Source organism: Ochotona curzoniae, unplaced genomic scaffold (genome assembly GCF_017591425.1).
Source record: "Ochotona curzoniae isolate NIBS_2020 unplaced genomic scaffold, NIBS_Ocur_1.0 contig_883, whole genome shotgun sequence".
In the NCBI taxonomy this organism is placed as follows: Eukaryota; Metazoa; Chordata; class Mammalia; order Lagomorpha; family Ochotonidae; genus Ochotona; species Ochotona curzoniae.
In genome coordinates, this window is record NW_024466599.1 from 70338542 (window position 1) to 70365644 (window position 27103).

A 27103-nucleotide genomic window follows, 5' to 3' on the forward strand; every position below is an offset into this window, starting at 1 on the left:
TCAGTTTTTCGACATTCTTATTAGCGGTTCTAGGTCCCAACAAGCCTCCCGTGTTTTTGTCTTGGTTTTCTACAGCTACTCTAAGAAATTACACTAACATGGTGGCTCAAAACAGCATACATTCATTTACCACACTAGAAGCCTGGAATTAGTCTCCCTGGGGATGGAATCAAGATGTCTTAGTGCTGTGAGTATCTGGAGGCTCTAGGAGAAGCATCTGCTTTCTGGTTCTTTCCAGCTTTTGGAGGCTCCCTACATCCCTCGGCCATGAATCCTCCCTCCACCTTCAAAGTCAGGAGCACAGAACCCCATGTCTTTCACTCACCCTGCAAAGTTCCTTTTGCCACAGAAGGGACCACAATCACAGGTTCCAGGGTTGAGGATGCGTCTTTGGGGAGAGGCGGTCATTTATGGTATCATTCTTCCACCATCCTCCATACCCCCAAGAGGTTTCATAGTTTTATGTTTTACATTTAAGTTCATAACACATTTTGAATTGATTTTTGAACAGGTGTGAGGGTTAGGCTGAGGTCAATGTCCAATTGATCAGCACCATTTACTGAATGAACATTTCTGTCATCTCTGTCTTTTCATTAGTATATTCAGAGCTCTTTCACTAAAAGTAATTATGCTATGCTAGGATTGAAGCCTGCCAGCTTATTCTTTGTTCAAGGTTGTGTTCTTGTTGTATGGCTTATTTTTCTGGCCTTTATGCAGGCTACTTGAACATTTTTAGAGTTCTATTTTGATTTACAATGTTTTGGAGCACATTCCTGAAGAGACTGGGTTTCTTCTAAAGCTGTGAGGAATCCAGAACCCAAGGTTGTGGACATGGTTCTGCAGCCTGGGAAGCCCAAGCACATGGTGCCAGCCCCTGCTTGGCATCCAGCAAAGGTCTCCTTACTGCATCACCACATGGCAGAGGTCACACAGAGAGTGACATGGCTGTGCCAGTTCAGGTTTCTGCTCCTTCTAAGGCTCTTAATCCCAGTGTGGAGGCTCCTCTCTCACAAGCTCATCAACTCCTCATTACCTTCTCAAAGCCCAGCCTCTAAAAACCAATAACACGAATTCTACAGAGAAATTTACAATTTTCTAAGTTGGAAAAATTAAAAAGGACCCATAACCTCATAATATATTCTTATGGTTGTTCCACTTTATTATTATTGCTGTCGCTCTCACTGTGACTAATGCGTAAATTAAACTTCATCTTGTATGAACATATAGGAAAAATATAACATCCATACAAGGTTCTATATTCCCTTTGGTTTTAGGATTCCATTGAGGATCTTGGAACTTCCCCTCTAGAAGGCAGGATACTGTTGTTGTTATGGTTGCTAGATATACTTGTTTCTGTTTTGTGTGTGTGGAAACAGGAATATTACAAGCTCAGGTACAAAGAACTAACCAAACAAGGGAGGGAAAAAGCAAAGGGATGAAATCAAATGCACCAGAGGAGAAAAGGATTAGGCACTTCTTCCCCTAGCAAGAGAGGAAGGCATGAAGAGAAAGGAAAACCATAAGATGAAGATGATGGGAACCAGAACTGTTGGTCCAGATGCACTGTACTGATGACTGTTTTTCTTTTTCAAGATTTTCTGGGTTATTTGTACAGGAGAGTGACACAGGAGAAGAGAAAGACAGAAATCCACAATTTCATCCACAAATTCCCTTCCCTGATCCCTGCATAGCCAGGTTTGGTGTGGCCAGGTGCCAGGAGCTCCATCTGGGTCTCTTACGTGGCTGGCAGAGGCCCAAGCATCCCCATGTCCTCTTTCCACTTTCTTCCCTGGCATATTAGCCTAAGGTCACAGGAGAAGCAGAGCATCCAGGATTTGGATTAACAGGAGATGTGTGTGACATAAACTGTGGCTTAACCCACAGTGAAACATTTTTTCTTTTTCATGAAATCAATGTGATTCTGTCAGGGCAATGCTGTTTTCCAAGTCTTATGATCAAAATCATTGGAAAACCTTTCAAAAAACACAAATTCTACATCCCCAAAGCCCAAAGGCAATTCTATCAAATCAGAATTTGTGGGAGTGGGGTCTAATTCAGATGGTTCATCAAGGTTAGGCCTTCCTGAGGTCTGATGCTCAGCCAAGGATTTTGCTCCGAAACATGAAGCAGGTGGTGGGCCGACAATGCTCTTCCGAGTATGACTGTTAATAAAGTCACATGTGATTCAACAGCAGGAAGGGATGTACACCTCTAGGTGATTCATCAGTGCGTGAACCCATGGAGTGTGTCTACACAAGTGTAGGTGACGCAGATTCACCACAGACATGGCCTCTTGCTATGGTAACAAGAGAAAGCAACTAGAAGATGTATAAGGCTGCTGCCAGGATATTGGCATACTGTTTCATAATTGACTTTATTTTTATTAAGCAGAAAGAATACAATCTAAAATAATGGTAACAAAATGGTCATGGAAGTAATGAAGATCATATGTACATGAACCTCAACATGGTTCTATTATCCACAATTACATTCGATACATAGTTTTTTGTACCATCCCATATATGACTGGCAGTGTGGTGGGCAAGTGTCTACATGAATATCACCAAAAACAAATGCCAGTTACACACTTTTTTGCAACAATTCCACAGCTATGACCTAACTAGCCAACAGGATTTTCTCTGCTCCAAGATGATACTATGGGATCTTATCATATATGTGGTTCATTGTCAATGAAAATGTTAGGTGGCATGTGATTGCATTTTCAAAAGTTCACTGGGGGATCCAGTGTATATGTTGATAAGAACCATAGTCAGGAGATGGAATTGCAAAGATGAACTCAAAAAGCCTGAATTCACCATGCTGTTTGGCTCTTAGTCATTTATGTCATGTGGTACTTCTCCTTTGCACACTTCGCCTATCAAAATGGTATCTGTTTCAAGCCTGGCTGTTGCCTGTGGCTGACAGGGTTCTCCACAGCTTCCCAGCAGCCAGGCCTGCAAGGAGAGCATCTCCGGCTCTCTGCAAGGTCGCTGAGTTCGGGGTTCTTTTGGAAGACTCTTTCAGGGAAGCCATGGGGAATACCTATCAACTAATATCTCTGAACTAATCATCAGTGTGCACCTTATAAAAGAAACGACAGCTAGAGGAAAGATGGCAGGGAAAGCACTGACAGTTCATGGGTCACCAATTGCAAACAAAACACTTTCAGGTGGACTCACAGTTAATTTGCTCGGGGACTTCCTCGCATTGTGGTGGCTGCTGTTGCTGCTATCTTGAAGCGACAATAACAGCACCCATCAACCTCAGACAGCGGCATCGCTGATCCAGCTCCCAGGCTTCCAGGCCAACCGCAAGTCTAGCCTTTTAAATACCTATCCTCCAAATGCAAACTTCAATTTTGTCCCTCGTGACGGGGTGATCTCATTTCAGCTCCAGCCACCCCCAAAGTTTTATCTGCTGGATGCTAAGTTGACAGCACAGACACACAGTGTCGCTTCCTGTCCATGCACATCTGTACACATTTGTACAGACAGTGCAAATCTCAAAGGCCCCAGTTCCCCTTCCACCCCCGAAACGGTAACAGCGCCACTTTGGAAAGAAGAAAGATAAACAGCAGCAGGAAAATATTCTTACCCCAAGGAAGGCTGGCTCCAGCTGTGGCTCAGCAAGTCAAAAACTAGCAAACTCGTTTGCAACAACATCTTAAAAACTCCAAAGGTTATGTTCTCTCGTCCGCAGTTAAACAGCTATCCCCTACAGCCCAGTGTCACATCCGCGATGTAGCCAGGATTAAGCCAAGGGGCTTCTTGCTTAGAGCAATTTGCCTGGCTGGAGAATAAAGGCATACATTGGACTTGAGCAGTCAGCTAATATTTTTAACTTAAAAAAAAAAATCCGTCTTCACAGTTCTCGGCAAGCAGTGTGATGTTTCTGCAGAGGTCAATTCCTCTCTGTCAGGCAAAGGATGGGTCTGTGCATTTCCCCTTAGGACAAACAAAAAGTTACCCTGAAGTTCTGACTGTGTCTTAGCGACTTGCACTGCAGTGAAGGAGTTTTCTTTGCTATCAAATTACCCAAAGCATCTCACACACCGAAAAAAAAAATCTTCCTTACAATTAATAAACAATTGCGGTGTGCTAACCAAGTTCCAAAGGCAAGAACCTCACATTCCAAATCTTTCCACTCCTGGATGAGCTTCAGAATTCTGATGCTAACAGGATGCCCACTGGCTTTTCTTTTTCACTTTGGTTTTGTTTTTGTATTTGGCCAATATTCAGGCTAAAGGGTTTATATAACAGACTTTTTCCATCTTATGACCTCAGTTTCAGAATTTTTTTTTCCTTGCAAAATTTATTTTGTTTGGCATGTTGCCAGGATTCACTGTTTTTTTTTCCTTCTGTCATGTTCTTCCTTCATTATGTATTTTCTGTAGCAACATGAAGTGCATTTTGCTTACAATCTATGTGATGTTCTGTAGGGTTGCTAGAATTAGCAAATGAAAAGTCAGTGTGCCTCATGAAATGAGGATTTCAGGCAAGCAGCAAACAATTTTTCAGTGCATCTGAAATATGACAACGGACACACAAGCATTTGCCCCAAGAAGTGTTCCCAAGTACTGCATGGGACACAGGCATTCAGAGTGAAAAAAAAAATTCCTTGTTTATCTGAAATTCAAACGGAGCTGGATGCTTTGTGTTTTATCTGGCAGCCCTGGCTGGGAGGTTAACCAGAAGGAATAAAGAAGCGACAAAGGCATCCATTTACCCCTCCTGGAAGGAGAGAAATTTCCATGCCTGTCCTTGGAGTGCTTTGCGTGTGGATGTCAGGCTCTTCGCGGTGTGGGAGGCATGCTGTTCAGCCACAGGCAGCTCACACCCTCATCCTCAAATCCACCTGGGTCACCCAGGCCAGCCTGGATCTCAGTCCAGCCACAAAACCAAACAAATCCTGCTGTTCTAACTGAGGAGTCTTCACAGTTTCAGCATCAGATTTAGTATCTCTAAAGGCGCTGACACAAGTTTTGCTCCCCAGTTCTCACTCTGAGACCAGAGCGTATGATTACCAATAGAGATTTTGAGGAAAACTCACAGGAAGCAATGTACTTCAAGACACAACCAAATGATCACTTCTTAGATGTTTGAATGGGGAGATGAATAGTAAAGTGCTTTAGCTACCTAAAGATAAGATGACGTGGTTAGTGATGCGGATACAGTTGGTAAGCAGCTCGCCAAAGTCCAACTGGTTCAAATTCTAGCTCTATCATAAACAAGCTATTTGACCCTCGACAGGTGTCTTAGCCCCTCTGTGCACATCCACTCCAACTGAGAACGGCAAAAGGTGTCCCAGCAAGCTGTGGAGAAGGGTTTGCAAAGTGCTCAGAATAGCACTTCGGGGGCAAAGCAAATCTGGGGGTTGACAGACAACTCATGTAATCAGAGAATATCTCCACATTTGTAACTGGCTCTTTAGAAAAGAGTTCTGGGTAATACACCATTTACAGAATAATAAATGCCAATGCTTAATATATTTATTCATTAAAATAATCCTATTGCTTCCATCTGGCATTTTGCAAAATTAGCATCACACTGTTCCAAGATTAAAGCTTCTGGGTACAGTTCTTTCCAACAATTGGTTCTTTTCTTTTTTCGATAATTTTTCTCTCATCCTTATTATTCCATTTACTCCTCGAAAACGAAACAGGCAAACAAACAAGAAAAATCATCTTTTTTCATTATACCTTCCGTCCCCCCACACCTCACTCAAGTCAATTAATTCCAGTTAGAGTCTTCTTTGGGTTAAAACAGATTTTCATACTAAGTGGTTGCACATCACTGGATTTTCCTGCTATCCTGGACACTTTAACTTCCTTTATTTATTTACTGTTTTAAACAGTTTCCAATATCTGTAGCCTGAGAGTGTCAGAAATAATATCAGGCAGTCAGACACTTCTGTAAAATCCTAGCTTGGCCATGCTTTTGTGAGTACGGCCAGCTCCTCAATGTATCCAGTGCATTCCAGAATTCAGCCCCTGCTCAACCCAAGACCCCTCACCCTCTCACTGCACAGGATACCAGGCATACCCTGTGTTCCCGAGCTGCCCCTCGTCTTCCCGCTCCTCTTCTTCAGCCTCCCGGGAGGCCCTGTGGGACAGTATTCTCTAGCCAGGAGGGGCATACGGCAGCTAGTCAGAGCTCTTAGGGAAAAGGCAGCCCTTTTTATCAGAAACGGGCATTCTTCCTTACCACAGCTCTTCCATGCCACGGGCCTCTGCGCCAGGCCACAGCCCTAGAGTGGTGCCCCCAGCCCAGCCTCTGTGCCTATTCAGCCTGCATCAAGCCTGCATCTGGGGAACCTCCTGGAGGCAATTCACTTCCCTGGGATCCCATCTTTTCTATAGTAACGTACCAACTCACTTTGCCACAGCCTGGTGAGGGAGAATTAAGGTGCCATGGCTGGTAGATCCACACTGAGTGTGTGGCATGAATCACACAGTATCTGCCGAGGAGGGCTGGAAGGAGAACCTGCAAACTGGGCATGGGAGCAGAGAGGCAGGGCTGCAGTTTGCAAGTATACAAGCTCTGCATTTTGGAGAGCTTATATCTTAATTGGAATCTGTGGAAGAGAAAGAAGAAATCTCCCTAATGGCATTTCGAAAGATGTGCAAAATGCATGGCAAATGTATTCCAATCATCCTTTGTGTTCGGTGCTCATTCATTCAGTCACACCAACACTGCTGTACTAAGCAGCACATTATAAATACTGGGAACGGCTCCAACACAAGGGTATGCAGAAGCTTTATGAAAGATAATATTGGGAGGAAGCATAACTGGTCCCTTAACATCAGGCAATATTTATTGATTACCCACTGCAGTCAATAAATATGGTAATAGGAACCACACTCTCCCGCAGTCTGGAGAATGCTGCCATCTGTTAAAGTCACAGTGAACATAGAGCAGTGAAAGTTTATTAATTAGTGCCTCTGTGAGTGGAGACGGCACAGCAAAGGTGCCAGCCTCTCCCGTCTGTGCTCAGCTTCTTCATCAATGAACCAGGCGGGCAGCTGGTTACAGGGTATCCTTGAAGGTCACTGACACGTAAGCTTGTCTTGTGTCAGGGATGCCAAAGATCTACCTTTAAGACTTGTGGGTGGATCCTGGAACTCTGAGTTGCCTGTCACGAGGACTAAACTCTCCCAGTTCCTAACAGGATGCTGGCTTCTGGGAGGACAACATCATGGGGAGTTGGACAGAAATGGTATCCTCAGAGCAGCCTGGGCCACAAAGAGAGTCCCCGAGGGCTCATACTCGCCGGCTGCTAATCTTCGCACAAGCCTGTCCAGCCTGGTGCCCTCAGCAGGAAGAGCTGCACACCACTAAGGGACCGAGCAGGCCATTTCCAAACAGCCAGTGGATGGCGACTGGCCACGGCAGAGGCCAGGGCACTGGCTTTCCTGCTCCCTCCTCACTCCTCTGGCACAGGGAGAGGCTCTCATAGGTGGGCCAGGAACCCAGACTGTGTAAACAATGGCTGACAGGTGGATTTGTGCGGCTGTGACCTATATTTAAAAATGCCAACTAAGAACAGAAATTTTCAGAGTAGTGGTAGACAATGTTTGCAAATGTTTCAGGAAACTCATGCTCACAGCGTATGATACAAGGTGTATTTCTGACTGTGTAGGCAGGATTATTAAAAAAAAAAGTATGAGATGGACTATCCATCACGGAAATGCAAATCAAAACCATAATGAGGTATCAGCTTAACCATGTCAGAATGGTTAACATATAAAACACAGAGAATAGAGCATTAGATGTGGAAAACAGTGTGGAGATTTCTTTTAAAAACTGAAAGCAGGGCCTGGTGCTGTAGCCTAGCAGCTAAAGTCCTCACCTTGCATGCACCAGGATCCCATATGGGCACTGGTTCTAATCCCAGCAGCCCTGCTTCCCATCCAGCTCCCTGCTTGTGGCCTGGGAAAGCAGTCAAGGATGGCCCAAAGTCTTGGGACCCTGTACCTGTATAGGGACCTGGAAGAAGTTCTGGGCTCCTGGTTTCGGATTGGCTCAGCTCTGGCCATTGTGGCTGCATGGGGAGTGAATCAGCGGAAAGAAGATCTTCCTTTCTGTCTCTCCTCCTCTCTGCATATCTGACTTTAGATTAAAAAAAAAAATTAATGAAATCTTAAAAAAAAAAGAAAAAACCAGAAAGCAAAACTGGAAACAGACTTGCCACATGACCCAATAATCCCACTAGCGGATACAGACCCCAAAGACATGAACACACAATGTTAAAGACACACCTGCATTACAATGTCTACAGCAGCAGTTCACAACAGCCAAAACGGGCAAAATCAGTAACAAAAGCAAGATCCAAAGTGCCCATTGTGAGGTGAATGGATAAAGAAAATGTGGCTTATATACACAATGAAGTATCATTTAGTTAAAAGGATCAAACTCTACCATTTGTAGCAAAATGAACTAAACTGCAGGATATGATATGGAGTGAAATAAGCCAAACTCAGAAAGACAAACACTGCAGGTTCTCCCTTACACGAGGGAGCTAGAATTAAAAAAAAATGAGAAAAAGAAATAAACGCCTGTGTGCATCAGTATTGCAACACATCTAGCTTCATGAAACTTTGGTTATGCCTTTGTCAAGTCAATGGATAAGACTGTCACACTGCTATGGTGTTAACGATTCGCAACTACTTTATAATTTACTGTAAATGGATGAAATGGTAATTTTCCTATTCAATTATTGTTTGTAGCTATGGTCTATATTCCCACCAAAGTCTTTTTCGGTCCTCATTTGTCTAACTTCTTATTCAATGAGTCATTAAGCCTCTTTCTGAAGTGTAAATCTAAAGTATGCTATCTCAGAAATTACAGAAAGGGCAATGGAGAATGGGAAGGGAAGGAGGGGGGTGTCGCTGTGTGCTTAAATCCCACTGAATCACTTCCATACTAATTAAAAATCAAACACTTTTTTAAAAAATGAAAAAGTAAACGTAAACTAAGCTTGATATGGGTAAATATAAAAAAAGAACTGAAAGCAGAGATTTGCTTAAGTATCTGCACCCATGTGTTCATAGCAGCATTATTCACAATAAACCAAGGGGTGGGAGCAACTAGGTAGCCACTGACAGATGTGTGGGTTAACCCAACGTGACATACAGATGCTCCTCAACCTGTGATCAGGCTGCATCTGGATAAATACATTAGAAATAAAATATGCAGGGCCCAGCATGATGGCTCAGTTGCTAAATCCTCCCCTTGCAAGTGCCAGGATCCCAAATAAGTACCAGTTCTTACCCCAGCTGCTCCACTTCCCTTTCAGCTCCCTGCTTGTGGCCTGGGAAAGCAGTCGAGGATGGGCCAAAGCCGTGGGACCCTGCATCCGCGTGGGAGACCCGGAAGAAGAGCCTGGCTCCTGCTCCAGCTTGGCTCAACTCTGGCCACTGTGGTCACTTTGGGAGTGAACTGAAAGATGGAAGATCTTTCTCTCTGTCTCTTCTTCTCTCTGCAAATCTGACTTTCTAATACAAAGTTTTTACAGTAACTTTAAAAAAAAATTAAAAATGCATTTACTAGACCAAAGCCATGTTCAGCCTACAGAACAATACCATACATCGCAGAGTGTCAGTCACTTGTGCCCATGAGCATGGCTGGAAGCGTGTGCACCACACAGCATGGCACTAGTCCAGGCCAGATCCAGGTGCATTATCTCCAGTCTAGTTTCCACTGAACAGGCACCATTTGTGCATCACATGAGGCCACCTGTCAGAGATGGGAAATTTGACAGGTGACACCACATGAAGAGAACTGGAGGGTGTCACGTTTGGTGAAATAAGCCAGGCATGGAGGGGCTAATGATGTCAGATCCCACAGTCCAGGAGGTACTTAGAGTAGTTAGGTTGTTTGGGGAAGACGTGGAATGGCATTGGGAGAGGCTGGGAGAGCGGGACATGAGGAATTACTGAAGAACAGGTACAGAGATTCGGTTTGGCACAGTTGTTCAGAATGGAATTCTGTGGATAGATGCATATGTGACATTCCACTTAAGTCACTGAACTACATGAAACACATGAAAATGGCTGAGAAGATCATTACATGCACTTTGCCACAATTAAAATTAAAAGATCAGGGGCCAGGACTGTGGTGTAGCAGGTAAAGCTACTGCCTGTGGTACCTGCATTTCATACGGGCACTGGTTCATGTTCTGGCTGCTCTACTTCTGAACCTGATCCCTGCCAATGGCCAGAGAAAAGCAGTGGAATGTGGCCCAAGAGTTTGCGATCCTATCATCCATGTCAGAGAGGTGGAGGAAAAGCCCCTGGCTTCAGCCTGGTCCAGTGCTGGTGGATGTGGACATATGGGGAGGGAGCTAGTAGATGGAAGAGCTCCTCTCTCTGTCTTTCCCTCTCCTCAGCAACTCTTTCAAAGAAATAACAAAACTTTAAAAAAGCATATAAGAAAAAAAGTTTGAGGAATTCTGGCTTAGATAACATTCTAAGGTGTACTTGGGTGGAGCTCAGGCACAGGGTGAGTCTCCGGGGGCAGTAAGGGGGGACAGAGAGACAGATGTCTTACTTTTGCCAGAGCTCTCTAGATTATGGCCTCTGGGACCATGGTGGCCTTCCACGATGGTGTAAGTGAAGGCAGACCGGGTCTGTGGCCTTGCTCTGCAAGGGCACCATCTCCAATCAGCACTCCCATGTTAGGGTTTGGACCTGGGAGCACAACTGACCTTGGTGCTCCTCTTGAGTAACACAGATTAGGACACTCTCACAATCTGGTCTTCAGCGATGCTGCCAGCTCAGAGCCAGCTCCTGGGTACCCAAAGGCTGGTATAATTCCTCCTACCTTCTCCACTGGACATGCCAGGCTCCACCATAGGCCTTTATCTACCCAGTGCAAGGTGGAAGAGGAGTGTCTAAGAAACCTGGCAAATCATTTCTTTTTTTTTTTTTTTTAAATTTTTGGCATCTAAAAGGTGGAGAGAGAGAGAGAGAAAGAGAGAGAGAGAGAGAATGTGTGTGTGTGTGTGTGGGGGGGGCTCTGGGTAAAGGCTGGATGCTCCAATTCTCCTTTTCCTAGCTAACCTGATCTTGCCGAGTCAGTTTCGCACATTCAGAAAGGAAGCCTTGGGGACAGGTCACCATCTTGGGCACAGATCACTCTAGCCAAAAGCAATTGTCAGGGAGGTTTCAAATGTCTCTGGGGGAAAAAATATCTTTTGGTAGCAGTGTTTAAATTGACTTTGATCTTGTAACTTCCAGGCCCTTTTATATAATCAAGTTGTGCAACATTACTAAATGTAATTACACAGATGATAGATCTGTTGATACGTTTAGCACACAATTATTCCTCTGTGTATTTCTGCTCCACTTTGAACACTTTTTCACTGAGATGAATAGGCCGTTCTCTCATCTTAGCAAACATTCAGAGCGCTCTCCATCAGACACCTGAAAAGGACCTGTAGGTATCACCTAGACCAGCAGGGCTCATGACTTCCTAGACAGCTTACAACTGACATCCATTCTTTAAAACAGCAGCCAATTCTTTAGCATCCTTCACTAATGTGATCTTTTCTCTGGGGACAGGCAAACCCATGCACATCTTGTTGATGGACTTATAACCTGAAGATCCCAACTAGAGATCATTCTGCTCAGTGAAATAAGTCAGTCCCAAAAAGACAAATACCATATGTTCTCTTTAATATAAGGAAACCATCATGCAAATTGGAATGTAGAGTGATGGAGTAATGGAGTCTACCGTATCCAGATGTGAAGATACAATGGAACACATTTGAAAGTATCTCTACTTTCAAATCAAAGACGGACTCCCAATGAAAATGCTGGACATACCTAGACAATGGGATACTGGACTGTCTGACATGGTCTGTACCAGCAATGTTGGGGCACACTTAAATAGCAGACTGATGGAATTTTAACTGCTATGAAGGACTGTACTCTTGTGACAATATGGGGAAAATCAGTTGGATGGTGGGAATTGAAGGGTGGGAACCCAGACTCTGTAGAATTGTACCATAAAATTTAAAATTTAAAATAAAAAAAACTTCAAAAAATTCTTAAAACAAACAATAAATAAATAGATAAGTGAATGAACAACAACAACAAAAAAATGTCAGTTCAGGAAGACTTCTTGGCAGAACACTCAGCCTTTCTTCAGGAAGACCCTTAACATTTTGCAGTAATTTGAGTTTTTATCACCCTTACCTACTGGGTTTCCTACTGGTTTTGAAAGAAGAGACAGGCTCCAATAAAACTCTGATCAGTACCAACTGTGGTGGCAGGGTTGCAAGCTTCCCCAAGCCATGAATACCACTGCAACAGCAGGAACAATGATTTACAGGGTGCTTACAGGTTAGTGGGGACTGTCCACAGATGAAAATAAACTGTTGTACTAACCTTTTAAAAGTTTTACTTATTTGAGTGCCAGAGAGGAAAAGAGAGATGTAAAGAGAAACAGAGACAGTGCTTGTAACAGCAGAGCTGGGCCGGGTTAGAGCCTGGGACTGCGGACACAGCCACGGTCTCCCATGTGTGCTGCAGAGAAAACACCTGAATCTGAAGCTAGATTCAGAAGTAGGATCAGAATCCATGGCTAAACACCTGCCGTGGCCCTTCACATGTCTATCCACATTTTACAAACAACTGTTAAGACATTTCCCACGGGAAAAGGTATGCTGTTGGCATTTTAATAGGAATTGTGTTGAACCAACAGATCTTTGTGAGAGAAACTGAGGCATCAATATCATCAAGTTTTCCAATTTATGAATATGTGTCCATTTGGTTAGGTTTTAGATTTCTCTTATCAGTGTGTCAGTTTTCACTGCACAGACTTATATACTAAATTTAAATATTTTGCTTATATCACTAAATGGAACTGCCTCTTAAATTTTATTTCAGAATTGCTTATCACTAACAGAAACAACAGGTTTGTGTATGGTGGCCTTCATGAATCACTTGTCAGTACTTCCAGATGTTTAAGCTATTCTTTAGTTTTCAAGTCTATAATTTCATTACTGCACTGTCTAGAACTTCCAGGATGAAAGGGGTGACAAGAACAGACATCACTACTCCATTTCTGATCTGAGAAGGAATCATTGCATTGACTATGATGTTAAGCAGGTATTTATTTTTGAAGCGTCCATAACCAGATTAAGTAAATTCCCTTCTAGTCCTAGCTTGTAATTTTTTTCTTTTTAAATCGTAGGTGGCACTGAAGATTGCCAAATGCTTTCCCCAGATTTAGAGGATCACACTTTTTCGTCCTGCGCTAGTACAGCTGATTACATCATGGATTTTGCAATGTTAAGCCAATTATGCATTCCTGGGATAACCTCTACCTAGTCATAGTGAAGTATATCCTTTTTTATATCATTGGATTAGATGACGCGAACATCTTGTTAAGAAATTCAGGTCAGGATGCATGAGGGCCATGGGAGTATAACTGTAAGATTTGCTCCAGGTTTTGTCACCAGGCTACACTGAGCTTACACAATTGGATATTTTTCCTACTTCAATTTTCTGACAGTCTGCTAGAGTGGTAGTTCATTTACTAGTGTTTCATTGATACAAACACTATTTATTAAAAAAAAATTCAACAGCATTTACTAGTTAAATCATCTGACCAAGAAGAATTTTCTTTATGGAAAAGGTTCTATTAAAAATTCAGGAGACTGTCATATCTAGTAACATGTCATTTAACGTCATGGCATTGTAAATTTCTATTTTTCTTTCTATTGTTGATTTTGTATCATGACTTTTCATTTAATGGGATGTACAGTAGCTGTGAAATGAAAACTAACATTCAGATGTGAGGATGCAGTGTAGTACGCATTTCTGCTTCCAGACAAAGATGGACTTACAATGAAACCGTTTACTATATCTTGACAATAGGATGCTGGATTCTCCGCCAGTGTCCATGCCCACAATGAAGGACATACGACTGAGTATGACGAAGTATATGTTAGTAATGATATAGAGGAACTAGGTGGGAGGGAGAGAATTGGGGAGGGGATAAGGGAATACGGAACTCTATCATAAAATGATAATAATAATAATAAAAAGATTTAAAAGGTTCAATTTCTTTAACAGTAGTAGAGTTATTCAGATTTTTTTCTATTTCTTACTGTGAATTCATGGTAAATTCCATGTTTCACGGTATTGAGGATTTCAGTTGGCCTTATATTTAAACGCCTGTAGGATACGTAACGGTATTCTTTCTTTCATTGCTGAGGTTGGTAATGTTTGCACTCTTGCTAGGGTTTTACTGCTTAATTTTTCTGTATTTAAAAGGCAGAGAGATGGGGGTAAGGGGGAGTGGTGGGAGAAAGAGAGAAAACAAGTGAGCAAGCAAGTGAGATTCCATCCATCAGCCAGGTCTGAGCCAGCTCTGAGTCAGGCTGAGGCCAGGAGCTAGGAACTCACATGGGTGGCAGGGCCCCAAGTTCCCAAGTTCTTGGGACTTTTTGTTGGGCACTGGAAGGGAGCTGACATCAGAAACTGAGCAGTTGGGACTCAGTCAGTGCTCTGGTTACAATATGGCTCACTGGTTACAATACTGCTCTCACCTGTGCTAATTTTAATTTTCTCTCAAAAGATACAACTTTTGGCTGCATTAACTTTCTCTGTTAGTCTCTATTCTTATCGTTATGGTATACTTTTTAACTAATTATTTTGGGTTTCATTTCTTTTTCCAGCTTCTTAAATGGAACTATAAATTACTGCTATTCAATTTGGTTCTTTTAAAAATATAATCCAGCAAGCTATAAATTTTCTTATGCTATATTTACTATCTTAGTGAATCTTAAAATTCGTGAGACTTTCATTTTTGCTCAGCTAAAATTGCTCTCAATTTCCTTTGTGATTTATGTTTTAAGTTAAAAACCCACTTAGAAATGTCATTTAATGTGTTCAAGCATCAGGCATGGTTTAGACACTGCTTTGCTACCGGCCTGCTGTGTAACTGCACTGTGTTCACAGAAGCACTCCATGAGACTCCTGGTTCGTCTTTTCCATTTTTTCACAGTGAGGTCTGTCTTCGTGAAATCTTCCTGTGTATTTGAAAAGATTCTGTGTTTGGCTGCTGTTGGGTATGGTGTTGTACCTAAGTCTGCTAGGGCAGCAACAGAAAGCTGTTCACAGAGTATGTAATGGATTGGTCCACAGGTATGGCATACTAATTGCTATTTTCAAGATTTCATCCTAGTCTATATGGAACTGTACCATATAATTGGAAATATCTATCTATCTATTTATTTAGATAGATAGATATATAGACACACATTTCCTTTTTATCTTTAGATTTTTGTAGGGTTATAAGGTGTGGTTTTACTTGCACATACCCTGCCTGGGTTTTGCTGAGTTTCTTGAGTCTGTAAGTTCATGCTAGGCTGAAGCCAGGAACTTACTGGGACCCAGGGCAGGTGCTGTGGCACAAGTCATCACTCAGAATACTCATATTCCCTGCCAGAGTGCCTGGCTTGAGCTGTGGCTGCTCTATGCTTTTTTCTCCTTTAAAAAAAAATGGTGTATTTTTAATTTACTTTTGTTTGCCAGGCAGATTTACAGAGAGAGAGAGAGAGAGAGAGTGAGTGAGTTTCCCTTTGCTGGTTCACTCCTCACAAGGCTGCAAGGGCCAGAGCTGAGCAGAAGCTAGGAGCTGGGAGCTTCTTCCAGGTTTCCCACATGGGTGCAGGGGCCCAAAGACTTGAGCCATCCTCCACTGCTTTCCCAGGCCATAAGCAGGGAGCTGGATTAGAAGTGGAGTAGTCATCGCTATATGGGATGCCAGTGCTGCAGGCAGAGGATTAGCTTTGGACCCATCTTCCTGTTAATGCGCTTGGAAAGGCAACTGTGTACCTGAATTCCTGACATCTATGTGGGAGAATCAGATGGCATTCTTGGCTGAATTCATTGTAGGTTTTTGAGGGAATGAAACAGTGGATGTAATCCCTATTTCCTCTTTCTATTTTCTCTCTCATACACACTGATATATAATGCCATTCAAATAAATGTTTCTTTAAAGAGAGGGAGATAAAGAGACTGTCATTAAGTTCAGCAAGTTTTCTGCTAGTATTTCTTCAACTACATTTTTCCCCCTGAGCTATGATGGCTGAGACTGCTGAGAACTGAACAGACTTAAGATCCCCAATGGCGCCCAAGGAATACCTGACCATCTCTGCCAAGCAGCTCCGGGTGATCCCCCATGTGGCAGTTTGGGACAACTGAGTTAGTAAGGGACACAGGAGTCACTCTCTCCTGGTCAGCCACTCTGACCCTGAAGTACAGCAGACGGGAAACAACAATCACTCCCCATACATGCTGCCCAATGGGACATTTGACATTTTCTCACGATTTCCTGGTAATACAGAATGTGTAGTACCCTTCCTAGGGTGAGATCTATGAGTAAACTTGGTACCCAGCAGACACAAACAAAAGCACAGAAGCTAGTCTTCTGCTCTTTGTATGTGGAGATACAAGTGTGTGGGGGGGTCTTTATTCCAGGATATATTTTTGCATGGGTCTCTAACACAGTCTTTGACACTAAGAAACCCAGAAAAGCAAAGCATACTGAGCATGCTGAAATAAGTCTTGCCAATTCCCCTGCAACTCACTTATCCCATCCATAAAGAAAAAGGGGGGAGGATGCAGATGTATAAGGGATCTAAGAACAATGAGTGAGGCTGTGATCAGCGCACACTTATTCCTAACTCTAACACTACCCTCATCCTGATATCTGTGACTACCAAATGCTTCATAGCTCTCTCTCTAAACGATGCATCCTTCTGCATGTCATGGCATTCAACACCCCAATATCTACTTGTCTTTGAAATGGACTGACTCAAGAGGACTTCAGTAACAACTCTATCAAGGTTTCAAATGTCCCCGGAGAAGGGGGATAATAGAGTTTCCCTTGCTAAAGTGCAAATCTTGTCCAGAGAGGTAAAGTATCTGTGACATTCAATTACTCCTGGAAAAAAGACCTTGACCACTGGCTGTAAGGAAGCAATTCTATCAATGCCACCACTGCAAACAGAATGACTCAGGACATTCCTAAGAATGGTGGAATTCTGTCATATCTGGTCTGATGCAACGGCTCAGTGGTTAAATCCTTGCCTTGCAAGCGCCAGAATCCCATACGGGTGCTGGTTCATGTTGTGGCTGCTGCACTTCCCATCCAGCTCCCTGTTTGTGTCCTGTGAGGCAGTGGAGTATCGCTCAGAGCCTTGGGATCCTATACTGGGTGGGAGACCTGGAGGTGGCTCCTGGCTCCTGGCTTTGGATCAGTTTGGCTCTGGCCGTTGCAGCCACTTGCAGAGTGAGCCAGGGGATGGAGGATCTTTCTCGCTGTGGATCTGCCTTTCCAAGAAAAATAAATAAATCTCAAAAAGAAAAGACAAATTTTGATGCCTGGATCTAGACTCCAAGCAAAGGACTAACATGGGAGCCTCGAATAACTCATACAGGAACCCGTCAAATGGACTGGAAAACTCCATTGGGTGACATTCTGGAAACTTAAAGAAAACTAAACACAGCCCCTGTTCTAGCTCTCAACTTAGAAAAGCCATTTCACTCTGCTGTGGTGGAAAGAATGGGATATACCTTCGGTGTTCTTTCTCAGAAACTGGGCTAGATGCCTTGGCCAGTGGCCTATTTCTCTAGACAACTGAACCCTGGGGTGGCAGGATGGTTAGAATGACTATGGCCTACAGTGGCAACAGCCATAATAGTTAAGTTGAGGTCAAACCCTCATCAAGGCTAACGATCATTCATGATTAGCTAGAGGTCAGTTCAAGATATGCCGCCTAACACTATTCTGAGATTATGCTTAAAATCTGCTATATCTTAAACCTGGCCTCCCATTAGCCTGACGCGGATGAAAGAGAACTAATATCCTCTAGCACAGAAAATATGGAACACTCTATCAAACTTGGTCTAAAAGATGAGCCATTTCTGGATTCTAAGGCTAAATGGTCTCTGATGGAAGCCTACAGGAGGTTACAGAGACTGCAACTCTGCTAGCCAAAATCTCTGTTCTTATTTGGGTCCTACAACTGTGGAAAGGGTTGAGACTGTGTGTATGTGTGTATTTCAAATATTCTTTCCCAATTTTATTTGCCTGTGCAGCTATTTGAAAAGAGGCCTACTAAGTGCAAAGAGTTCCCCGATTAACTATCACATTACAAGCAGCACTGATGCTCGAGGACAGGAAGATAACTGCTGGGGCCAGCTTTGTGAAACAGTGGGTTAAGCAGCTGCTTGTAATGTTGCCATCCCATGCTGCAGTGTTGGTTTGAATCCCAGATACTCTGCATGCAAAGATGTTTTTGCTCATGTTCCTAAGAAGACAGCAGATGCTGGTGCAAAGAGTTGGGCCCCCGCCACCTACCTGAGGGTTCTGAAATGGTGCTCTAGGTTCCTGGCTTCAGCATGGTCCAGCCACGGCTATTGTGGCCATTTGGGGAAGCAAGCCAGTGGATGGACGGTGTGTCTTTTTCTGTGTTTCTCCCTCCCTGTGTCGCTCTGCTCCTCACATGATCAAATGGAAGGGGACAGTCAGATCACAAGACTACAGCCTTCCAGGACACTAAGCCTTGGGCCATACTGATCCTTGCTCCAGGGAATATACCTTTATAGTCCCCAGTATTCTTCAGGAGACTTGGGCAAATAAAGAGGTGCATAGATGGAAGTTAGCGCATGGTTAAAACAGAATGACAGGATCTTTCCTTCTGGAGCAGAACAATGGGAAGTGCTCCTTGGGAAGAGAGCCTGTGACTAGTGACAGGGCTGTTAAGGGGAAAGGGCCTTCCAAGTCACCCAAGAAGTAATAAGGACTTGTGAACTGCTTCCATCAGGACCCAGGTTACCATCCAATTCCTCCTCATCTCAAGGAACCCATTCAACACCAGAGTACTTATCCAGAGTACAAGTAGCCTGTACTCAAATGCTCTCTGCTGGAGGTTCAAAGCCCCTCTTGGTCTCCATTGATAGTTCATGGGGCCTTCCCCACTCCAACAGAAAAGGCAACAGAAGCAGCTATGTTCTTATTAAACTATATTTTGGTTACCACTCATCCTCCACAATGCCAATGACCCTTCCTTCACTGCTAAGATGACTCTACAGAATTACTCACAGGCTACATTCTTCCTGGAGGCCATATCTCCAGGAAAGCAGAAAAGGCAAATTGGTTCTTAATGTCAACTCTAGAAAAACTAAGCCAGGAAACTTCCAAGAACTGGGTAAGCCCATTACCTATTTCTTCTGAAAGTAAGGACAGCTCCTAAAACCACTTTCAAACTCATTATGTGCCAATTTTAATACATGAGCACATTAAGTGACACACCCAGCAGCCTCCATGACAAGGAAACACGGAAGCATTCAAGGAGTGAAACTGGGTAGTAGTTAGATTCTGGGAACTCTCCACCTGCTTCCCAGAACAACCATGAATATTCTTCCCCGTTATTAGAAAGTAACACACTTTTATTAAAATATATCTCCCCTTCGATTAAATGATCCATATAATATTAAACACAGTTGAGACATGGGGCCACTCTAAGTAAGCCCCACTCTGTCTTTGGCATGTATGTCTTTCGTTTCTCAGGTACATGATTATTGTTTAATATTTTCTACTTTCCAACTCACTTCTGAATTTCTTCTCATAGTTAAGGACTTGGGTATGGGACAACCTTCATTGCCAGTACCAACATTACTGAAAAGAACTGGATTTTTAAGTGATTCTACACTTTCCAGTTCTCTAGAATGCCTCCAGATGGCATTACAGCCTTATTTCCATTGTACTCCGTAGCATAAATATTCAAAATTATTATTATTTTGACCATTCGAGACCAGTCATATTCATTATAGTAACAGAAATCATAAAAACATAACTATTTAGAACTTTCAGGATGTTAAGAAAATCAAACACACAAACACATCTCTTATTAAATACAGTTATCCTGTGCAAGCCCAAGAGTCTTTCCAGATCAAGAAACAAATCTCAAAATCTCATTGGTTAGAATTAGGTAACACATAAACAAACAAATATCAAAATATCTCTATTTTGAGATTTGACTAATGTTTAACACACCAGTCTGTACTCAGAGGAACAGTGCTTTTTTTTTCCCCCTAACATTCGTTGAACTCAACACTTAGTGGAGGATTAAGACTGTTATCCTAAGCTGGAAGTACAGCACAGCAACAAAGAAGAGGAAGAAGAAGACAGAAGAAGAAAGGATAGAGCGTGGGAGCACAACCTAGAGGAGGGGCACACCCTGTAGGTATGAAACAGATGAAATCGTTCACCTTATAAGAACTTCAGAAAAAGAAATAAATCTCAGGCAATATGAGACGACCGCTGTTGCACCACAAAATAGGATTCCTAAGGAACGGGACTTGAAATTCTTAGAGCAGCAATCACCTGCATCAGAATCAATTCACAAAACCAAGGAAATGTATCTCACTCCTCAGAAACGGCACACACAAAGAGCTTTAAGAAGCAGCCCTGCTACTGACTCCGGTGATGTTAAAACAAATTCATCTGCTATCTTGGGAATTTTAAATGTTGACATGTTAATCTGCCGTCAAATTAATTACTAAAAGCATTATTTCAACTTCTTTAACATTGAGAGGTAAAAGAAAAAAATGAGGAATGACCATATGTTTTTATAAGAACCTCTTCTTAATGGCTGTTTCATTCAAAAACTTGCACAAGTGCTTCCAGAGATAATCAGACCTGCCTCAACAAAAGATTGAGGTTGCAAATGCAAGGCATGTCAAGTGGCACAGAATGTCTCCACTGTGTGTGACAAGTTCTTAGGACAGTGCCAAGTCTCCTAAAGGGCACCCCCTTTAAGACCTCTAACACACATCCTCATGTCTCAGTAACATTCCTATTTCTTGAACAGCAGCATTTGATTCTTCTTAGGATGCTAAATCATTAAAAATAAAAACAAAAAAACCTCAGAAGGCATCAATACAGCCGAAGCATTGGAAACTACATTATCATGAGAAAAGAGAGCAGGGCTTCTTTCCATCATTGCCAGGTATTTGGGTTGTTTCAATTTCTTAAGGCATTGCAAAGAACAGGTACCACTGAAGGGAACACAAAGAGACTTACGATGTGTTGGACGTGCCATTGTCTGGGCTCTCTGGCTCCGCACCACCTTTCTCTTCAAAACGAAGCAGAAAAAAAAAATACGGCCGTGTGAGTCTTTGAGTCTTACAGTCTTTATGATTTAAGAGAGATTAAATATAGTTCCATGCTCCTATTAACAATCTTTCAAGAGTGTGCAGCGGGAGGCTTTTACAACATATTTGGTTGTCTGAGAATCAGGTTGGCAAAATAATTTCTTTGCAATACAACGGCCAAGGCGGCCCAGACACAGATCTCTCAACAGGTACTTAAGGACCTATTTGCAAACAAACCTGAGACCCTGACAGCACATGAGTATCTCACAGATGGCGCCTCGTTCCTTCCACTTCATTTTAAGAACACTGAAGGAAATAAATGTATTCACATGCTACAGCATTTACATGCTACAGCCAAGGTACTTGGAACGTGGATTCCTTCTGCTAACACAGGTGGCCCTAGGTCAGGCTGCATCGGAACTCAGGTAACGGAATTTTACTCAGCCCTGAAATTGTAACACAGGTCCTAAAATTGTCCAACAACTACATGCGGAGCCCTGGCAGCAGGTTTTGGGATCCCTGCCTTGAAGTAGAGAAAGATGTAAACCAGAAATCCTTCCTGATCATCTTGGTGGAGGGGAACTAGGGAGAAAGATTAGGTTAGAACAAACAAGCTGGAAGACATTCCTAATAATTTCCGCCTCTATCCCTGCACTGTAACTTTACTCCCTTACCTGTCCGTCTATCTGATTTGCCCTGTTTCCCATGATCCAAATGTTTCATCGAGGACCAGGAGGGAAGAGATGCCCTGGTGGCCATGTGGAAGTTAAGCTCCACGTGGAGGTGCCAGGGAACTCTTAGGAAGCCCACCCACACTAGACTCCACTCCGATTTGGGCACTACCTGCTTCTCCATCAAAGGAGCTGCTCCAGGTTTTGGAAAGAGCTTCTTATCATTTTGTTGAAGCTTAGGGATGGGGAAAGAGGTATGCTACTCCTAGCAGGTAATGGTTGCATAGCGCTAATCATTACCTAAACCACAGAGAAGGCTGTGCGGGGCACATAACAGGCCTGGTGGTAGGAACCTTTTTGGCTGGGTACTTACAGCCCAGTTCTAGACATCTACAATTCTCAAGTCTTTTGACCTTTCACCAGCTGTTGATATTAACTGTGGTCACCAAGTTTCAGGTGTGACTCCCTAAGTGTCAGGGTGAACATCCCCCAAAGATGCTGCCCAATGAAATCAAGAGCAAACTGCATCTTTTCTTCTCCACTAAGAGGACATCTCTCTCCTTAGGACATAAATCTGCCAGAACCATGACAGGAGACAGCCACTTGGTCAAACATCCTGTGAGTTTAGAGCAAAAAATAAGAATGCCATTCAAACTTACTGAAACTGCCTTGATGATAAACACTGGTTAGCCTGGACCCCAATAGACAGGAAAGCATGAGAAAGCAAAAGCAACAAGCTAACAAACTTGCTCTAAAGCGCTTATTCTCATATTTTAAAAAAATGTTCATGGCAAATGGAATCAAAAGATTAGCTTATTTTGGTGCCAAAAAGGTATGAAAGCCACGTATGTTTTGTTCATAATACATATTTTCCCATCAAATTTGTGAAGATTGTTTGCATTTTGTCTTCCTGCGGTGTAGTCATTTCGGAGGCCTTGCAGGCTTGGTTCACTGGATTCCCTGCTGGAAAATAACCTAATTTAGTCCTTTCCAGAATCATTTTTCCACTGAGCATCACACCTGCATTAGGGAAGACAAAACTGAACAGACATCTAATTTTTCTCCTTTAATTTAGAGACATGGGTTACCTTTCCCCATTTCAATCTGCTCATAGCTGTGCCACACACCATCCTAATCAAGAACGTAAAACAGAACAGTCAGCTAAGCATGCGCAGGCAACAAGTAAACACTTCCAAGCCACTTACACCAGAACACAGGAAGTCAATACTAGAAATGAATGCCTTGCTTGGACGCCTGAGGAAATAGGTTTTACCTTGACCAAAAACGCTGCCAAATAACCCGCAGGTGGAGAGGACCCAGGATTTACTGCACATGGGACCTGGGGGGTGTGGGAGGCACGTGTCGGTCTCAGCGCAGGCACAGAGCTGTGGCTGATCGTCCTTGCTCTTGGTAGCACTCATGTTGTGGCAACGGGGAAAACAGAGCAGGTTTCTGGCACATGGGAAAGACACCACGGGGCCAAAGAGGACACGAACAAACCGTCCGCAGTGAGCATTCCCGACAGTGGTGCTGATAGCGAGTCAATCTTTCTGGGGACAAGTTTGGGAAGTGAGACCGAGGTTAAGATGTTTTTTGTTCTTCCGAAAGAATAAAATGCTTTCCCCCATATTTTGAAATTTTTGGGTGATGCAATTTCTGAGGTTCACTTGAAATGTTTAAATGCATCAGCTACTGAGAGTCACAGGTTCTTAAGACCCAAGGGAAAATGATGTATATTAGCAAGAATATTCTCAGTAAGAGATTTTTTTTGTTGTTGTTAACAGCATACTCAAGAGATGTTACTCTGCACTCTACAGAGCCCTGGCTGGATCCATCATATGCATGATCTGTTTCCATAATGGACTGGTCTCTGCACAGGAACACCCACAGGAAGAGGGGAAACATAGGCCAGAGGAAGGCACTGTCTGTGAACACATATGCACAGATGGAAATGCATATACCCTCATGTATACTACGCACATGAGGGTATTTCAAATGTTCGTGGGGAATGGAAAAGGGTCAGTACAGTGTAGTGCAAAATTGCTGGAATCCATGCATTATCTTTTTTCTAATATGAAGCTTTATTAATTTTTGAAAACCACTAATTTCCATCCTTTTGGCACCAAAATGAGTCTTTTCCAGTCATTTTCCTAAGTATCCTCTAATATTTTCAGTATAACTTTGGTCTTGGGTTTTGATGATCCGTCACTAACACAAAATCTCATGCTGCAGTGAGAAGAGGTTCGAGTGCCCTCAGCTCTGAGACCGGATATACAGTTGCAGGGAGGAAACCATTAGATGGCTCTGATAGGCCACGTGAATAAACTGCAACAGCGTAGTTCCTGCTCCAGTGTATGCACTGAGGACCCAGAGGCCAGCATCTCTGTGTGGCAAGCATAAAGGTATGTAACCCTTGTCCTTCAGACAGGTAAATTAGCCGCAGTGCTGCAAGATGCACAAAAAGTGCTGTAATGCAGGTTAAAGCAGAAGCTTGAGAGAGAAGGATAATAGGCAAGTATTACACTGAATTCTCTTGCAGAGGAAAATTTTGCCACACTATAGCCTTCTGATTACCTTAAAAGTAATTCATGTTCGTGGTTAAAAAAAAATACACCAGGGAAATGGTAATGATTTTGTTGCTTTTGCTTTTAACTCCATTAGGGTCCAGTGATTATGTCTAAAGGACATAGTTGTGGGGTTTCTTTGTATATGTACAAACTTTATACAGTGCCTAGTTGCTTCTGATATAAAAAATAATAAAGTATTTCATATACTGTCCCTTCCCTTCCTCTTAGACTTTCCATTAGGTCTATATTACTATCAGTGTCTCCAGGATTTGTAACTTTAAACTCATTTTATCTTTTCTCTCTCTGACAATAACGCTGCTTTCATATTCTGTAAGGTGAATTGATGCACTCATGTATCTTTCCATCCTATTCTTTCTCTCTCTCTCTCTCTCACACAGACACACACACACACATACACAGAGTGCTCTTTGCTTTCCTTTTACACCACAAAGATTTAAAGTACTTATATTTTTTGGTGATTATTTCCTTGATTGAAAATCATACATGAGAGGTAGAAATAGAAGGCAAGTAAGCCCATGGGTTCCCATCTGCTGGCTCTCTCCCACTTCCCTCGATGGCTGCGCTGGGCAGGGACAAAGCCAGGGGCTGGGAACTCAATCCAGGTCTCCCCAACAACCAATTACTGAAACCATCACTGCTGCCTCTCAGAGCTTTCCTTAGCAGGAACCAGGAGTTGAAATGGATTTAAATCCATGCACTCAGATTTGGGTTATTGGCATCTTATGTCTTAACTGCTATGCTGATATTACTGTAACACTCAGTAATTACTAAGGCGTCATCTTCATTTAGATTAGAGTTGCTTACATGTCACTTGTATAAGAAGACAGTACATATAAGTATGGCCAGTATATAATACTTGCAAATGATAATAAAACACTGTTAATAGTTTATGTTGTTACTATGCTTTTTTTTAAAAAAGGAGATTTATTATTTATTTACTTGAAAGGCAGAGTTACAGAGAGATCTATCATCTGCTGTTTCACTCCTCAAATGACAGTAATGACTGTGGTTGGGCCAGTCCCAAAGCCAGGAGTCAGGAACTCCATCCAGGTCTCCCATGTGGGGATCAGGGACCCAATTACTTGGCCATCTTTCACTGCTTTCACAGGCTCATTAGCATGTGAGGCAGAGAAATAGGAACTTAATATGGTGCCCATAAGGGATGTCACCATCTCAAACAGTGGCTTGACCCACTGCTATACTTACTTTTCAAGAACTATTATTCATAGATTTTTATTTTTTTTGAAAGGAAGAAAGCAGGGATGGAGGACTGCAGAGAGAGACTGTCCATTCATTGGTTCATTGCTTGAATGCCTCTCACTCCAGGGCAATGCCAGGCTGAAGCTAACAGTCAGGAACTCCATCCTCTCATGTGGGTGGCAGGGGACCAAGTCAACAGGCCATCAGCTACTGCCTCCCAGGCTCCTTAGCTGAAAGCTGAAAGCACCGGACAGCTGAGACTTCAACTGGCACTGGGATATGGGATGCAGGCAACCCAGGTGTGGGCTTAGTGTGCTGTGCCACAATATTCCCTTTAACTACACTATGTTTTTTAAAAATTTATTAATTTATTTGAAAGGCAGATGTAGAGACAGCAGGAAGGACAGAGCCCTTTTAGTCATTGGTTCACTTCCCAAACAGTTGCAGTAGTTGGAGCTGGGCTTAAGCCGGGGGGGGGGGGGTGGCGGGGGGGGGTGGTTCCTAGGTGTTGCACATGGATGCAGGGGTCCAAGTACTGGCCATCTTCTGCAGCTTTCCCAGACGCATTAGTAGGGAGCAGGATGGGAAAAGCAGAAGCTGAGATACACTTATAACTTTCACACTTACACCTTGTTTGGCAAATTCATATATTTGTAACTTACTAGTGTTTGGGTTAGAATTTTTGCATTTGCTGGCCCAGTATCATAGCCTCACAGCCAAAGTCCTCACTTTGCATGCACCAGGATCCCATATGCGCACCGGCTCTAATACCAGCAGCCCCACTTTCCATCCTGCTCCCTGCTTGTGGCCTGAGAAAGCAGCTGAGGACGGCCCAAAGCCTTGGAACCAAAGCTGTACCAGTGAGAGACCGAGAAGAGGCTCCTGACTTCAAATCAGCACAGCTCTGGCTGTTGTGGCCACTTGGGGAGTGGAAAATCTTCTCTGTCTCTCCTCCTTTCTGTATATCTGACTTTCCAATAAAAAAAAATAAGTCTTTCAAAAAAACAATTTTTGGATTTGCAGTTATGAATGAAACTGGCTTGACAGAATAAGCTGGGAACTGCTACTTCTCTTCTTTTCACCTGAATGAAGGTGCACTTGAGGAATTTCTAGAGTTCAGCAGAGTTCCTGGTAAAACAGTCTAGCCAATGAATGGTGTGTCTGGGATGATATTTTAAAAGATGCTGAGCCAATTTTTCAAATGGTTATAGAATGACTCAGCTTATACAGATTTCATATAAAACATGGCTGTATGTAATAAATGAGTCATCTTTTCAATCCTATCTGTCTCATTTAATTTGGACAGGAACCTGGCATAGCTTTGCTCATAGTGCATGAGGTGTACATTGTGGATCTATCTTCAAGGACCTGCAGCTTGTTTCCACCTTTTCATTATTGTTTATTTGTCTTTATTTTTGTCCTGATTAATCTTTCCAGGAAGTTTATCAAATTTCTTTATTTTCAAACAA

At 42.9% G+C, this 27103-nt stretch overlaps 1 protein-coding gene across 1 annotated transcript in view; it reads right to left on the reverse strand.

The window, feature by feature from the left end:
* AFF3 (AF4/FMR2 family member 3) overlaps positions 1–27103 on the reverse strand; it is a 511596-nt gene that overhangs the window by 141858 nt on the left and 342635 nt on the right. Inside the window, exon 9 of the mRNA XM_040993806.1 lies at positions 21105–21156. Coding sequence (XP_040849740.1) covers positions 21105–21156 — 52 coding nt within the window. The remainder of the gene's footprint in view (positions 1–21104; positions 21157–27103) is intronic.